Raw genomic sequence first — 17,681 nt, forward strand, 5'->3', positions numbered from 1 at the left:
CCCTTGCTGACCCAGCTTACGAGCTGCACAACCTTCCGAGCATGCAGCTTGCATTAACATGTCAAATCTTTACCACACTGAGGGGTCAGAGGGCTAGTTGGTGAAGCCAGGAGTGGGGGCTTGGTCGCCGGCTGTGAATCTCCTTCTGCTGATGTGCTGAGCTCGGTTCAGTCAGGGACTGGATTGATAGAGGCAGGAGGCTGAGAGCACCATGAGTGTGTCCAAGGCAGGGTGCCTGGTGCAGAAGCCAGGATGCAGAGAAGGGTAGAGAGAAGACTGGGAATGAGTTCACTGGCTGTGGCGTCACTTGACCTGTGCAAGGCAGGCGAGGTTGTCTGCTGGGAATGGACAACAGTCTGGGGAGTGGAGGTATTGAGAGCTGGGACAGCTTGGAGGAGCTTCCCCTGGCAACAGGTGGTTGTTGGGTGAGCAGTGTGGTGTGCTCAGTGATGTGTGGACGCCACACTGGTACGGCCTCTGTGATTTCAGAGGCATGCACATCAGCAGGGGCATGGACATGGGCCACAGGCGAGGGAGACAGCAGGCCTTGTGGGTCTAGATGGGCTAGGAGAGGAAGCACCATGGATCTGTGTTGCCCTTGATGTCTTAAATTTGGTGCTGGAGTTAAACATACATTGGCTCTGACTCCACTGTGCTGAGGGAAGGGCTGGATACATGCAGAGAAGAGCAGGAGCCAGGGAGCTGTAGCAGCTGCTAGAGAAAGGAGACGCCTGGCCACCACTCCTGAAGAGCTCAAGGCTTTCAAAGTTTGGTGGAAGTTGAGGGTATGTCATGAGAAATTCTAAAGTCAAACCAAAGAAAGTTATCTAAAGTCCAAAGAGTCAAGGCCAGGGCCCCAATAAAATGTTGATGGTTTCCCAGGAGAAGCCACAGAAATGCCTGTGATGAGAGTGTTTGAACCTGGACCAAGGGAGGCATGGACGTTTGGGGGATGGTCTGGGAAGTGAGGGGCAATGGCAGCCCACAGGGCTGGAGAACGCTGTAGCCAGGGGTACCAGTTTCCTGAGAGAAATGAGTTTTGGGTGAAAGTGTTTTGAAGTGGAGTGCAGGAGGCACAGGCTGCCCCTTCCCGGCCTCTGGGCACACAGCTGCCCCTCCAGAGATCCCCTGGGACAGGCCTGTCTGCCTAGGTGGGTGGGGAGGGGCCTGACATTGGAGCAGGGATCACACAGGCTCAGTGTGGTGGACAGGTAGGGATGTCAGCTCGGGAGGACGAGTCCTTGGAAAGAAAGTTGGGAGAGGAGCAAACGGTAGAGACAGTGAGGGGAGAATGGGTGGTCAAGGGCTGGAGGGACCTGCATTTGTTGAAAGTTGGTGGTGTCATGTTTTCAAATCAGAACTTTCTACCAGAAGCTATGTGAATTTAGATGTCACTTTCATGTGTCTCTCCTCATGAGGAGGAACTTCACGGGAGGCCCTGCGTGTCACTTTCTGACCTGCAGTCCAGGTAATGGCCTCCTCAGAAGCCACACCCTGATCTGTCTAGGTGGGCAGCTTTCTTTCGGCCTGGAACCCTGCACTAGAGGGTGCAGCGTGTGATCACAGCATCGGTTTCATTCCAGTGACCAGCGCACAGAAGAGTGTCTTCTGTCTCCTTGAATGTTGTGTGCTCCAGGCTCTGTTGCAGAAATCCCCTGTCTACCTGGGTTCAGAGCCTGCCTCTGTCCCCAGACGCTTTGTATAAAACCTGAGTGCATGTGCGAGCCTCAGGCTGGTTGCCGTTGCTTTCTAAATATGCTCTTGTTACCATGTGGTTTCTAGCCTGAGAATGTTCTTACTTTTTATTTATTGAGATGAGATTCATAGCACATAAATTTACCATTCTAATCATTTTAAAGTATATGATGCATTGATTTTTAGTACGTTCACAAGGTTGTGGAACTGTCGCCATTATCTAATTCCAGAACATCTTCATCACCCCAAAAGAAGCCCTGTACTCATTAGCAGTCACTCCCAGTTCCTCCTTTCCTCAGCCCCTGGCAACCGCGAAGCTACTTTCCTTCTCTCTGTTTCCCATTCCAGACGTCTCACTCAATGGAGTCGTGCAATGAGTGGCCTTCTGTGATACGCTTCTTTCACTCAGCCTGTGTTCCAGCTTCATCCTTGTTATGCTCCATCCTTTCATGGCTGTGGTGTGCCACTGTGTGGACACACCATGCTCTGCCTATTCATTTGTCAGCTGGTGTGCATTTGGGCTCTTAACACTTTTTGTCTAGTATGAATAACGCTGCCTGTGAACATTCTTGTGTGTGTTTTGGCCCTAGGATATTCTTATACCTCTAATCTTTCCCACTACTTTTTGAAATTTCCATGTGTTTTCTCATCCTTCTAATTGGTTTCCCATTCTGGAATTTTCTTCTGCCTTTAGGGAGTCCCAAATAGGAGTGGCACTAAACATACTGCCAACCTTCTGTCCCACTTGCTATTTTCAGAGATATTCGGGAAACTCAACAAGTCTTTTCTTCATTAGCTACACAGTGGTCCCTTGAACGATAATTGAACTGTGCGAGTCCACTTATATGCAGATTTTTTTCAGCCAACACACAGATGGAAAATACGGTGTATTTAGGATGAGAATTCTGTGTATATGGAGAGCCTACTTTTCCTATACTCAGGTTCCTCGAGGTCGACTGCAGGATTTGAGTATGTACAGATTTGGTATACTCACGGGGGGTGGTGGGGGACTGGGGGGTGCTGGTGTCTTGGAACCAATCCCCCGCATATACTAAGGGTTGACTGGCCAGCCTCCTGCACAAAATTACAACCCTTCAGGGTGAAAAGGCTTGGGGCCTTTCAAAACACTCTGAGCCACAGAACTGCCTTCTGGCCAAACATCAGCAAAGCTTCAAAAGACCGCGTTGTTTCAAGAAAAGTTAATACTAACAGCCTGAACAGGCTGCATGTAATCAAGACCCATTAGCAGGGAACGTGTAGAAAATGAGAGCGTTCTGAACCTGCCTGCTCAGTGGCCGCCAGCTACATAAACAAGATCTGAAGACCAGTGGGTGCCTGTTGCCATATATTCACAAAGGCTTATGGCAGCCCGTTTACAAAGCTGTCATCCACATGAAGAAAATTTGCCCTCAGCCACCGAAAAACAAAACAACAAAAACCCCAGCCCCACCCAAATCAAGCCCAACCCAGAACAACATGAAAGGAGACACTCCTTTTGAACATACAACTAATCCTGCCGCCTTTTTCCATTAGAAATGGATAAAGGTACCTTGGCCGTTGCTTTTCTTGCACAATTTTGTGATGCAATGGTCTGATTTTAAGATTTGTATCCTGTAGGAGGCTGGAACCCCCTAGCCATATCTAGACGTATAGTTAGCTACAGTTTGGCAAGACCCCGGTGCTCAGGAGAGACTCGGACATTCATTGCGTTGTATTCACTACTTCTAATCTCTTTTCTTTTGATGTGTATTCTTTAAAGCAAACTATTTTGTGATAAATTAGTCACTGCCTTTATTGCAGCGATCACGTCATTCGCAGAATGGTAACAATAATTTCGGTTCTCTTGATAGGAAGGTGGGTTAGCCAATACCCTTTAAAGAATACCAAATTTAATAGAACTTTTTGCACAATAAGTGCATTATGTCTCATCATAAAAGAGATTGTTTCTCCCAAGGGTGCGCTGAGTTTTACCTTAACCTCCTGTAAGCGACATATGCCAATGTGGCCGTCTCAGGTGATTTAAAAGACTTGTTACCCTCTGCGTGCGCTTACAGCCCAGGTATGTCCTGTCTCCCCTGGATGGCTGATTGGTGATTTTTAAAAGGGTTTCCATTGTGCTGTGGGAACCTGAAGGCATCAGAATGGGCTTTTGCTTGTTTGCTGTGTCATATTCTGTTTATTTAAAGAGTAAAAGTGTGTGGTTGGTGTTGTGGCCCATGTTGAGCCAAAGCAAAGAGTAAGCCACTGGCTGAAGCCCACCTACACTGAATGTAATGAGGCTGAGATGAAAAGGATCTGCTACACTGAACACAGAACGTGGAGGTCTGGGCTAACCACACAAAATATGCTGTGTGCAGTGAACATTCACTCTGTACTCTTAGCCACATCCCGCACAAAAGACAGAGAGACAGCTCCCGGGAGATGGAGCATGTGTGGCAAAGATTTTCCGCCTGGTTACTTTGAAGAAAGCAAAAGGAGGCTGAAACTGTGCTTTGTAAGCTGCGTGGGTTGGTGCTGGCTCCTGGACGTCAGTTCAGAACGCTCAGGAATGAACGCAGAAACCTGGTGAGGGAATCCCAGGAGGAGCTCCTTTCTCCACCTCCTCAGCCTCCGGAGTTCAAATTTCACTCAACCGGAGTGCACCAAACCCCACCCTCGTGTTTACATTGCCCTGGCCTTTTTGGTGGAATCAAAGTCCCTACATAGCCAAGGAGATCTTTTACCTTCTACGCTAGTGGGAGGCCAGGTGCCTGGGAGGGAGGTGGCATGCCCCCGCCCTCCCCTGGCATGCCACTGTCCTGCTGTGAAAGCCTGTGTCAAGGAAAACTGGGCTCAGAGGTGTAGACTGAGAGAGCCGCTGGGCTGTTTTGAAGGAAGGTAAGCAGAGAGGTTTTGTGTGTGCGTGTGTGTGTGCGTGCGTATGTGTGCATGTGTCTGTGCCTGTGTGGTGAGTGTGTGTGTGCATGTGTGCATGTGTATGGCTTCTGTAATGCTACAAAGACCTGAAACTGAGCTGTGTGCCTGCTGAGATTTACCAACTCGCCAAGACTTCCAGAGGGAAAGAGCTGGTACTAGCCAGGAGGAGAGGGCGTTATGGAGTGGAGTAATCAGCAGAATGGATGCTTTAACCCGGCAAGAAGGAATGTCGCTCAGGACTTGTCCAGGAATGCCTTTATTGGTTTGCAAGCTGGAGGAGTCTTAACTTACCGACTTCTTTTTGGGGAAGAGTTCAGTGATGGTCTGACATGTTGTTTGCAAGCTCTCTGGCCGCCTCTGTGGCCATCCGGCTTGGGTGGCCTCGGATAAGGCCAACAGGACCTCCTCTTTTCCTCTGGGCTTGGGTCCCCGTGTTTTCAGTTAGGAGTGCCCAAAAGGGAACTGAGCTGCCCAGTCAGAGGCCTGAGATAGGCGCCTGCTGAATGCTGAGCCTGCACCGGCGTGCTAGTGTGAGAGGTCTGCCCGGGGAGCCGCCCTGGCCTGCCCTGCTGTCAGTGTGGCTGTGGGGGCACCTTGGCGGCGTCTGGGACATGCCTGCCACAGTCCCACTCGGAGCACAGCGCTCCTTTATCGCCACATTCCAGAGCCTCACCCAGGAGACCACGGGAGCGCTTGGAATCTGGCCCAGCTCCTGAGTCGCTCCTGTTCTGCAGCGGGATGCCTTCCCTTCCCAGAGAGGCACTTTGTGGCTGGGCAGGCGTTTCTGTATGGAAGGTTCTGCTCTGGTTCTTGCTTTTAATTTTTTTTCTGCTCTGTATTTCTCTAAGAATTTACAGTCTGCCTCAATTTTAGAAAGCGTGAGCAAGGAGCTCAGCTTTACTTCAGAGGGAGGGATTTTCCAGTACCCTCCGGCAGTCTCAGCAAGGTGTCTTGGTGCTGCCGCTGCAGCCTCTCTCCTGCTGGGCACCTCCCCTCCTGGCAGCTCAGAGGGTGATTTGGGTTTGGGGGTTTGGGAAGGAGTTGACTCTCAAGGTGAGACTGATGCACCGAGGGAACAATGCCTTAGAATAGAGTTATTCTGCCTAAGGAGAGAAAGAGTTGTCCCTACAGAGTAGAGTTTATTACTGTCTTTTATTTTTTGTAAAAAAAAAAAAAAAAAAAAAAAAAAAAAAAAAAAAAAAAAAAGAAAAAGAAAGAGAGTTAGAGGAAAAGGGCACATTTCATTGTGTCTTGAAATATATCAAAGTCATAGAGTCTCTGATTTAGTAGATTAAAAGTAGTGTTCTCAAAGACCCAAGTGTAGTCCTCATTTCTTAGCTCTTGATTTTTCTCTGGAATAGAAAATGATTTAATACAAACTCCAAAAATCATTAATTAGCAAAGAGTCAGAATTCTATTGTAATGAAATTAAAGCAGACCTTGTTTGAGTGAGAGGTTATACATGCTCTAATTATAAATGTCTACATGGAAAAAACGAGAGTGATTTTTGCATATGCTGTGGGTAAGATAACACAACGCCCCTTGAGAAGGAACCTCTTGGCTCAGATATCGCTTCCTGACTGGGAAGGTCTTTCGGTGTCTGCAGCCCCTACCAGGGCTCCAGGGAGCAGGTACCCTTGGGACACTGCCAGGGCTACCCGTACCTCCCCTCCTGGCCGCAAATGCGAGAATGCTCCTTGCCTCATTGTTAACCCCATTCAACCCTGCCTCGTGCTCTGGGCCACATCTTAGTTTTCAGCCCTCCTGGCTTGGTGATGGACTCTTCCATGCTCCGGAGCCTGAAATCCAGGCAGTCCCTTAGCACCTGTCCTCACCAGCACTGAAACCCCCGCTGGCTGTTCCACATTGTGCAGCACCAGACCCATCAACTGAATGGTCTGCTGGAAAACTCACAAGTCCAGTGCTGGTGCCATGGCTCATGTGTCAGTTGACCTAGCAAATCCAGGAGAAATGTTCTCTCACTGCTGAGGGGAGGTCATGTGATGCAGTGATGGGAACCCTGGGTGTGCATGACACAATCTGCCAGAAAACCCTTACCCCTCCCCCCATGAAACTTGGACATGCTCCGGTCCCTTGCAGCCCCCTAACCTCGTGGGTTAAACAGGAGAATCCAAACCCCTTCTGGGTTTGGTTTGAGCCTCAAATGAAGCTATAGGTACAAAGTGCTTGGAAGACAGTGGTTGCCCAGTTAGCTTATTACTGCTGCTTTTGCCATCATTGCTGTCAGTCACCGAGGAAACAAACAAAGTATGGGATGGGAAAACCGTTTTACAGCTGGTAAGATCCTGAGCTGGGCAGCTTGGCCATAAAGTCGCACTGGGTGGGTGGTTAGCAAAGTTGGTGCCTGGGAAAATTTCAGTCATATCAAAAAATGACTTATAGAACTTTTGAATACTTTTTTTTAAAACCCATCTTTTTCTATAGCTTTATATTAGAGAACAATTCCTCAGTGTAATTCTCGAGATGGGAGGTCAGTGGACCTGCGTTCTGTGTACTCACTGATTAGATGTTCATGGAGCACTCCTCTGTCCCTCAGTTCTGCACCCAGAGGGTCCACACATGAATCACATGTGAGTTCTGGGAATTCTTCACTTGACCAGGGAGGGGGAAAGCACAGAAAGGAGGGTTTGCCTAATGCCTGCTGTGTGCCATGCCTTTCGTGTTGAATCCCAGTGGTCCTGGGAGCTGATGTCAGCAAACACCCCCTTCTCTAGGTTGCTTCTCTACAGACAAGGAAAGTGAGGCACAGAAAGGCGGAGTGATTCATCTGAAGTCACACAGCTATGATCAAGCCAAGACTCAAACCTGGATTATGCCAGAACCTCTAGAAGGGGAGGGAAGGTGTGCACATGAATCACTCCAATGGAAATGTCAAAAGACACCTTATGTGACAATGAGGCGCAAAGGGACTACGATCGTTATCCCAAGGAGAGAGGGTTTCCATTGTCTCGTGGAATTTAGGAAGAGGAGGGAAGGCCTTTGAAGAGGGGGAGGAGGGCATGGGGGAGAGGGAGAAGGAGGGAGGGGAGGAGGGAGAAGAAGAGGAAAGGGAGGAGGGGAAGGAGGAGGAAAAGGAGGAGGGGGAAAAAGAGGAAGAGGGAAGGAAGGGAGGAGATCAAGAGGAGCCACCTCAGGTTGGGGTCTAGTCTGCTGTGAGTCTCATTTCTGTCTTGATCTCTCAACGGTTGTTTTAATTGAGATGCAATTTACATGCAGTAAAATTTTCTCTGTTTAGTATACAGTAGCCTGAGTTTGACAAACATTATGCCATGACACTCCCACCGCTATCAAGACGCAAATGTTTCTATCGCCCAAACCGTCCCTCACACCCTTTGCAGCCCCACTCTTCTCCTGGCCCCGACCACACCCATTTGTGTCCAGACACAGTGTCTCCACCCCAGAATGTCACCTATGTGGAGTTGTACAGTCGAGCCCTTTGAGTCTGGCGGTGTTCACTTGGCATAGTCCTTAAACCCCTCCAGGAGGCTGCCTGCAAATGAGCACTTGCTTTTGAAACTGAAGCCTCTCTGTCTTCAGCATTTTCCCTGGGCTGTGGTTGTCAGAGCCTCACCATGGGCACTTGCAGGTGCAGACATCATTCCAATAAGCCTCCGCTTATTGGGACTGTTTGGATATGGTGAATTGATTCAGCTGGGCGGCCCCAAGTGAGTCATTTGAGGGTGACCTAGGGACAGGATGGTTCCTGACTGTGTCTGGAGAAGCTGCCTGTACCCTGTGGTGGTCCAGGCACGGGCAGGATCTCTGGCATATCCATGGCTCCTGACCCCGATGGGGCTGCTGGTACCATGGGTGTGTGGGGGAACTGACGAGTCCATGCTAGGAACAGCACCTGATCCACTAACTGTGAGGATAGAAATGCACTTGCTTCAAGAAACGGAACATAAAACTGTGACCATCACTGCAGCGGCTGTGACAGCACAAGGGTCTGTTCCCGATAATGAATAATTTTAGGAGTTAGGGAGGAAAGCACAAAGCACTTAATAGTCTCTGAGGAGTGAGTGAGGTGTATATGAGTTTGTGTGTGTGCGTGTGTGTGTGTGTGTGTGTGTCTTGATCTAGATAGTTGATCTGTGAAATATAAAAAGTGATTGACTAGGATTAGAATTTTATCATTTTTTTGGAGTTGGAGGGAGGTTGGTTTAAATTTCAGATGTTCTATTCAGTAGGCTTGTAAAAAAATTGTTAATGTTAGTGCAGGCTCTCTCAGCCTCTGATATCTCATCTGTAAAATGGACTTCCTGTTTCCTGCTTCACAGGATTGCTTTGGGAATTGAGTGGGATCCCTGAGGCCTAACAGTGTGCTGGGCGCATGGGAGGAGCTTGCACAGTGGCCTTGTCTTTAGGAGGTCAGCTGAGTTGTAAGAGAGGGGTGTTTCCAGAATTCTCTCTGTTCGTCAGATGATGAAGATGCCAATTCCTGCAGCCTCACCTGGCTTACCTGAGGGTGGCTGCTTCAGCGTCAGTGGATGCCTTTCTTCTCACACACCGCTCCGTCTTTCCCTTGCCTCTGTTGATCTGTCTATTCGGATGCCGTGAAATGTGTCCACCACCCTTTCCATCTCTTGTTTCTCTCTCTGTTCCCCAAGGGGGCTGGTCCATTCTTCAGCACATCATCAGGACTGGGCTGAATATTGCTTTTAAGTCCCCGTTTATGACTAGCAATCATAGCAAGTGCTTAGTCAATTCTTACCAACTTTCATGGAGAAGAATTTTCTAGTTTCTCCTTTGAAACTAAAAAATTGCAGGGAGGATACTGTTCTTTTGAAATGAAAAAGTTACTTTTTAAGCACACCTGTCACAAAAATAGAACATGGGATTCTTAGCATCAGTACCTAGTAAAAGGAAAGGTTCCATGTCACTTCATAAATCAGATTTGTCCTTCCTTTCCTTCAAACCAACTTCTGTTGGAAGCAGGGCCAGTGGATAGTTCAGTGGATTACACATCAGTGATGAATATTTTTGGTTGCTGAGTGATTGACGATGGAGGGTGCTGAAGTGTGAGATCAGCTGTCCCTTTGGCTAGCTGATTGTTAGCATGCCGGGGAGCACAGTTGGGCATTGCCTAATCTGTTTTCAACCGGGATAGAAGGGATGTTTTCATATTTTTTTTTTGGTCTTCTCCATTTTTTGGGTGACTTTTGAAATACTTTCTGAGTGTCTCTTAACCCTCTTGCCTCCTCATGGGAAAGCCACGTTTCAGTAGCAGGGTTGGGTTGGAAAGAGAAGGATCCCCTGCAGGGAAGGTGGGTGAGGAAGTCTGTTGCTGCAGGTCCTCCAAGGAGACGAGAATGTATGCTCTGTATTTTCTTCCTTCTAGTCCTTTTCCAGGCGATAAACCTCACTGGTATGTCATGCAGCGGAAGACATTCAGGGCTGTATTTATATTTGTTGGATTTTTAACTAAGATCCGGCCACCAGGAAATCGTTGCCAGACAGTGGACAGGCTCCCTTGGGAGGTGAGGTCCTTGGTGCTGGTTAGCTGGGTCTGGTGGCAACGCAAGGGAAAGGGGACACCGAATGGGATGATTTACCCTGGACTGAGATGTGGAAAGGTTCTCCTCCTGCATCCGCAGCTGAAGAGCTATGGGATCCCTGCAAGTTACTTCCTCCCACTCTAAGATCAGGTTCTGAATTTGCAGAATGAGGGTTGATTCGGACTTCCCCATGCTCCCTTTGAGATGGAAGCAAAATGTTAAAATATGTTATTTAATGATATAAAAAGTTGGAAGGAGCAGACGAGTGGCAGGACCCCACCTTTTATAACTCTGTCCTTAACCCCACCACCTCCTCACAGCAGTGTCAGCCCTAATAGCACATCAGGTGCCAGAGACAGAATGGAGACTTGAAGTCCTGCAGCTTCCCTCACCTGGTGGGGGCTCCTCACCCTCCCTGCCCCTAGGAGCTCATCAGGGCACCAGGAACCCCACCCACAACCCGTGTCCAGGAACCACAAATGGGAGTTTAGTTGGCTATGTCATTTCTCTGGTCTGGTTGCAGAAAATTACTTTCTACATCACTTTTCCAAACCAGAACCATATTATCAGTAGCATTCTGCCATCAGTTAAGGAGGGTATCCTTTAATGATGGATCAGCGCCTTTGGGGGCTGCAAACAACAGGGTGCGGGCTCCTGTTTGGTTTCTCATTGGCGAGACTGGCAGTCAGCCATGCAGTGACCCTGCTTCCACACCCCTGTTAGGTTTCATTTCTAGTCAGGATTCTCTTTTTATTGCTCTTATCGTGCAGCTTTTGCATTGAGTCTTAGAAAGCATAACAGTGGCAGAAAGTGTTTAGATGAGGGTCTTTCCTATGTGTCCAGTGTAGAGGCAGCAGTTTCATAGGTGAGAAGATAGACGATACAGAGGTCAGAAGACAGATGTTTACCCAGCTCTGCCACTTGGAGCTGTGTGGGTTTGAGCAACAAAACGCCAGCCTCACAGGTGGCAGGAGGATAAAGGAGACTGGAAATGGCAGAAAGCATGGTGCCATTTGCTTGCACCTGCTATTTGCCAGGGCTCTGTCTCATTAATCTTTGTGCCCCTGGTTGCAAGCACACTGTGGCCAGATAATGTTCAAATGTCCCGTGGATCTCTGGCCCATGCTTCCTGCTTCATGGGCAAATGGGCTAACATTTAGGGTCATGACTTTTGTTTTCTTTGGAATTTAGAACCCTTAGATTGGGTGACTTCAGTTATTTTTCCAGTTGTGTTCATTATCAGTTGGAGACCAGCCAGGTCAGTAGTGATGGCTGCCCTGTTTCCGCCTGTCACGGATGGCTGCACCTGGCTGTGCTGCCTGGGAAGAGGCCCAGAGAGCGGGGACACCTGGGTTGCAGGTGGCCAAGGGCTGCACGGCTCTTCTACCTTCAGATCCTTGTGGGCTGTGTGTGTGTTTGGTTTTGGTTGGTGGTGGTTCTTTGTTTGCTTGTTTGTTTTGCCTGCTAAGGCAGCTGAGCTTTCCAAAATAGCTCCCCAGATTTTGTCATGTGTGAAAAAGCGCAAACTTTTGGCCTCTCACTCAATATTCACCGGGTGTCAGAGGCTGTTCACTAATGCTAGAAATGCAAGGGAGAGCAAAATAAAGCAAACTCCCTGCCCTCAGTGAGCCTGAGTTCCAGTGGGTAAAGGTGCAGTTCTTCTGAATGCAAGTAGGTGCTGTGGATAAAAACCCAGTGAGGAAAGGGTGGTAGGGCAGCACCTGTTGAGGAGGCAAGGGAGCTGAGATGCAGAGAAAGACAGAAGCCAAGGCCCCAGGGCAGATGCATACTTGCAGTGGACTGCTAGGAACAGGGCAGGTGGTAAAGAGATGAGCCCAGGGAGCGGATGCAAGGCCCCGTCCACTATGGGAAGAGCCTGTAATAGTAATTATGAGTACTCTTACTTGGAGCCTATGAGCTGGGTACTTTATGTCCATATTCTCTAGTTCTCATAACTTTAAGAGAAAAATGGAAAGCATCTTTGTATCTTTCATTCCCTTGAAAGATAGGAAGCATTCCATTTTATAAACGTAAAACCAGGAAACTGAACAGCCTGAATGTCATGACCAGGAATACACACAGAGTAAATGGTGGAATGGGGATCTCATCTTCAAGGATAAAGGGAAATAGCCATTGCCTTTGTCCAACTGAAGTTCAAGTTCTTCCTTTTGCAAAGTGATAGCCCTTTACGAGAAAACAGGATAGGAACTGTGTGTTCCAGAGGCCCCTTCTCCTTCCCTCCCCCTAAGGCTGACTCTCCTGCCCCTACTGAAGACCACGGAGGTGTAGGTGCAGGGGATTGTCTGTGGAGCTCCTGGGATGGCCTACCCAGAGCTCTGCACCTTTAGAAAGATCTGTGCTCCTACAGAGTGATTCAGAAGCTTGACCAGTCCTATCTTGGAATTCACTTGATATGTTTCATATTCTTTTCCTGTACCTTTAACATTTATTGGGCATTTTCTGATGTAGAAAACTACCTATGTATGTAGCAGGAAGTTTAGCAAGAGTCCAGCCTGGTCTTTGGCACTGGACAGGGCTGGATTGGACCCTCTCTGTCCCATGGCTGTGCTCTCATGTATTAATAGGAAGGTGGTTGAACTCCACCTGGGCTGTCAGGATTCGATGAGACCCCGCTCGGAGTGCTCAGAATGGGCCTGACGTAGATGGAGTGTTTAGTCAATGGTAATGGAAAAGTTGTTGTTTTTAATGCATCTATTATTATTTTAAGATTTCTACTACTAATAAAATAGGATTATTCATACCCTCCCCCAGGAGAGGGAGTCTCGTGTGCCTTACCATATGGTACAGGGCCTTCTAATCACGTACTGTTCTTAGCAGATGGGGCAGGGAGCTAGCTGAAGGATTCCACCTCAGACTGATTAATAAGCACTTTTTGACATCATTTTAATTTAGATTAGAAGAATTGTTTTACAACTCATTCTTGGGCTTTTTTTTTTAAGTCATTGTGCCAATTTATTTTAACTCAGATTTAGGGAGAAGAGTGCGGGAAGTCATATAGACTTAGTAGCGTGAAATCTGTGACCGTAATGGGTAAGCTCATGCCCTGGGCTGAGTGGCCCTGCAGTGTGTGTCCTGGCTGCCCGCCAGGCGTGGGAGGGACTGGGCTGACGGCCATACAGCACCTTCCATCGTGGGGAGGAGGCGTAGTCTCTTGTCATTCTCATGGAGCAGAAGCCGTTTATCAGCACCTCCTTCTCACACTCTGAAAACAACAGGAAGGATTTACCAGGTTCTTTCATTTGTTAAATTTTCCTGGTAACAGGAAATCTAAACAGAAACCAAATTAAATTGATGTTTACTCAGGGCCTATAAAGACACTCACCCGTGTGCTATGCCATTTAATTCTCAGGTCAACCTTTACATAGAACCATCTACCCACACCCTCATTTTATAGTGGGGAAGCTGAAGGTCAAGGTGAATGCACCAGTTGGTAGAACCCTAAGGGTGGACTCAGGATGGAGCTGGGATTTGAACCAGTGTTCATCTGATGCCAGAGCTTCTTCAAGGGACCACTCTACTTCACAGTCACCTAGTGATGGCATTAACAAATGGATTGCATTTTCCATTTTTGAAATTGTAGAGGTGATATTTGCACATGCCTTATAATTTAGTCCAGTATTTCCAGGTGTCCCCCTTTGTTTAATTTGCACAGAGCTGGGCTAAATGGGTGTTTTAGTCTCTGCCTAGTCTGAAGCCTGGTCACTCACTGATCCCTGGTCAGAGCAATGTGAGTTCAATGCTACCTCTTTGTGGGCAGGGCCACTGACAGAGCCTCCAGGTGTGTGCCCTCCTGGTGCTCTCTGGGCAGGTGGGCAGTGGGCCAGCAGGAGCACGCAGGTTTCAGGGCCAGTGCACCTGGGTTCTAGGCCCACCTTCACCTCCTAGCAGCTGCCTGACCTTGGGCAAGTTATTTATTCTCTTTGATCCTCAGTTCCTTATAGATAAACAAGGAATAACAACATAGGTCATACTGTGAAAATTAGAGAAAATGCACGATGCTCCTGCCCTGTCCATAAAAGGTACTCAGAAAACAGCAGCTGTCACTGAGACTGTTACCTTGAATTAATCCCATGGCATATGTCCTGTCATCACTTTCCCTGCCTTGAAGACTTGGTTTATTTTCAGCATTTTGTGTAGCATTTCTACTCCCAGACCCTTCCTCCCCTAGGCTTGACTTTAGGATGGGAGTCAGGGCCACCGCAGACGGGCCCATACCCCTGTGTCCACCCTGCCCATTCCCCACTTCTCTGTGTGCTTTCCCTTGGGCACCGTTGAAACAAGAAGAAAGCCTGGCGTGGGCGTGTTTTCAGCACCACACCCCAGGACCTCTCGGGACTCTGTCCCAACACGTTGTCCCAGTGTTTTCAAAAAAGCCAGCAGCTGCTGACCGTGGTGGTGCATCAGCCTGGAGCCCGGGGCTGTGAGGCACATGCTCAGGGCAGGTCCCTCCAGAGGGCTCCTGGGCCAGGCTTAGTGACTGCTGTTAGGTAGTGGCTCACGTCTCTCAAATTCCAGGTGCCCACACAGCGTGGGCTTCCCACCACCAGCAGCTCCCTGGCTGTGGAATGCTTGCAATTTCACAGTTGAGGAAGTAGAAGAAAGTGGGGGAGGTCCATGGGGTGAGGCATGTGCTGACTACAAACTCCAGCTTATTTTAGGAGGCTCTTGGCAAGGACCCGCTATGTGTGGTCGCGGCAACTGGCCAGTCAGCAGATTGAGGCTCGGGAGTCCCCGAATGCCAGAGCCATGGCCATGATTAATAGTAGCAGCTGATGCTTCAGCCCTTCCTGCCCACACTTTAGTTCAAAGTTTTATTTTCCTGACATTCCATGTAAGGAAATCAGCGCATGCAAGTCAGCCTCAAGTGTCTGTGATCCTGAGACATTTACCCGGCACCTACGTGGCCCAAAGTTGCTGTGCCAAACAGGAAGACCCAAATCAATTCCTGCACTTTCTCTTTTCATTGAATTTCATATTGACATTTGAGCAGACATTCAGTTTTTTCCTTTTCTTTTTTTTTTTTGAGACGGGTTCTTGCTCTCTTGCCCAGGCTGGAGTGAGTGCAGTGGCACGATCTCAGCTCACTGCAACCTCTGCCTCCCAGGTTCAAGTGATTCTCCTGACTCAGCCTCCCGAGTAGCTGGTACTACAGGCATGTGCCACCACACCCGGCTAATTTTTGTATTTTTAGTAGAGACGGGTTTCACCAAGACATTCAATTTAATAGGAATTTGCTACCCGGCACCTAGCTGATGCTCAACAAATGTTAGACAGGTCTATGAACGGAAGCTCTTCTTTGTCTAAGATGAACAGTCCATTCTTGGGGATTTATTAGCCAAGCTGGGCTCAGTGTTCACAATCATGATGAAATTAACCATGAGTCCTAAAGGCAAGATGATTCAAAAGGTGAAGAATCCCAGAGTTCAAAATGACAATTTGTTCTGCATGGAAAGGTAGAAATGATTCTAGCACTTGAAGATGTTTATTTGAATGCCTTTTCGTTGGCATCCTCCAGAGTATATATAGAACTTTGTGATGTTAGAGGAATCTTTGTATCTGTTTATTATAAGTCATATTTTGAATCCATTTATTTGTTTAGACAAATGCACACACTCATTCCGAGGGTGTGAGGCTCGCTTTCATCCCTGACTGAAAGCCTCTCTCTGGTTTTCTCGCCCGCAGTGCTACACATGCAGGGCCCTGTCGATGGCAGCCTTTACGCGAAGGTGAGGAAGAAAAGCTCCTCAGATCCTGGCATCCCAGGTGGCCCCCAGGCAATCCCGGCCACCAACAGCCCAGACCACAGTGACCACACCTTGTCTGTCAGCAGTGACTCCGGCCACTCTACAGCCTCTGCCAGGACTGATAAGACGGAAGAGCGCCTGGCTCCAGGAACCAGGAGGGGCCTGAGCGCCCAGGAGAAGGCTGAGTTGGACCAGCTGCTCAGTGGCTTTGGCCTGGAAGATCCTGGAAGCTCCCTCAAGGAAATGACTGATGCTCGAAGCAAGTACAGTGGGACCCGCCACGTGGTGCCAGCCCAGGTTCACGTGAATGGAGACGCTGCTCTGAAGGATCGGGAGACAGACATTCTGGATGACGAGATGCCCCACCACGACCTGCACAGTGTGGACAGCCTTGGGACCCTGTCCTCCTCGGAAGGGCCACAGTCGGCCCACCTGGGTCCCTTCACCTGCCACAAGAGCAGCCAGAACTCACTCCTGTCTGATGGTTTTGGCAGCAACGTTGGTGAAGATCCGCAGGGCACCCTCGTTCCGGACCTGGGCCTTGGCATGGACGGCCCCTATGAGCGGGAGCGGACTTTCGGGAGTCGAGAGCCCAAGCAGCCCCTGCTGAGAAAGCCCTCAGTGTCCGCCCAGATGCAGGCCTATGGGCAGAGCAGCTACTCCACACAGACCTGGGTGCGCCAGCAGCAGATGGTTGTAGCTCACCAGTATAGCTTCGCCCCTGATGGCGAGGCCCGGCTGGTGAGCCGCTGCCCTGCAGACAATCCTGGCCTCGTCCAGGCCCAGCCCAGAGTCCCACTCACCCCCACCCGAGGGACCAGCAGTAGGGTGGCTGTTCAGAGGGGTGTAGGCAGTGGGCCACATCCCCCTGACACACAGCAGCCCTCTCCCAGCAAAGCGTTCAAACCCAGGTTTCCAGGAGACCAGGTTGTGAATGGAGCCGGCTCAGAGCTGAGCACAGGCCCCTCCCCAGGCTCACCCACCCTGGACATCGACCAGTCCATCGAGCAGCTCAACAGGCTGATCCTGGAGCTGGACCCCACCTTCGAGCCCATCCCTACCCACATGAACGCCCTTGGTAGCCAGGCCAATGGCTCTGTGTCTCCAGACAGCGTGGGAGGCGGGCTCCGGGGAAGCAGCAGGCTGCCTGACACAGGAGAGGGCCCCAGCAGGGCCACCGGGCGGCAAGGTGAGCTGGGTCTCCATGGGAGGTGCTCCACGGGAGGCTAATGTGTTATGAGAAATCAGCCTAGTAGGTTAGCTTTTGGCGAAACTCATAAGGGAGGGACATTTCCCTTGCAGTTTCAACTCTTGTGATTTTTGGCCTAGGATCCAAATGCTGTTATGCTGGTGTGGTCCCTTGGTAGGAGATTGGAGGGTGGGAAGAACCAGGCAGAAGACCTGCTGTTAATGTCAGTGCAGGGGCAGGGACAGCATGCACTCTGCTGGAAAGGGCCGGTCATGCCTTCATTACAGAATAGGCTTAACAGTGAAACCATTCTTCCTTCGTGAATGTTGGTGGATTTACAAAGGAAGCATACTTACTTCTGTCCCTGTGGTATAGGTCAGGGCTTTGTGGAAGAATGCCAGGTACTTCAGTGGGGCTGAAGGTTGGGGATGAAGAGGACTACTGAGCCCTCAGACAGCTTTGGCACAAGGAATTGATGAAGCATTCGTGGTATAAAATGTTCTGATTACAAATACACGGTCAGAGTTGGCCATGGTGGTGTGGGGAGACTGGTTATGGAAGGCAGCGGCTGGGCGGAGGCCTGGGGTCCACAAGGGGTTC

The 17,681-nt window shown here is 49.4% G+C and overlaps 1 protein-coding gene across 17 annotated transcripts in view; it reads left to right on the forward strand.

The window, feature by feature from the left end:
• TNS3 (tensin 3) overlaps window positions 1-17,681 on the forward strand; it is a 308,196-nt gene that overhangs the window by 196,765 nt on the left and 93,750 nt on the right. For all 17 annotated transcript variants that reach the window (XM_063667331.1, XM_063667329.1, XM_063667338.1 and 14 more), the window contains one exon: window positions 15,831-17,081. In XM_063667331.1, coding sequence (XP_063523401.1) covers window positions 15,831-17,081 — 1,251 coding nt within the window. The remainder of the gene's footprint in view (window positions 1-15,830; window positions 17,082-17,681) is intronic.

The sequence above is a fragment of the Pongo pygmaeus genome, chromosome 6 (assembly GCF_028885625.2).
Source record: "Pongo pygmaeus isolate AG05252 chromosome 6, NHGRI_mPonPyg2-v2.0_pri, whole genome shotgun sequence".
Lineage (NCBI taxonomy): Eukaryota > Metazoa > Chordata > Mammalia > Primates > Hominidae > Pongo > Pongo pygmaeus.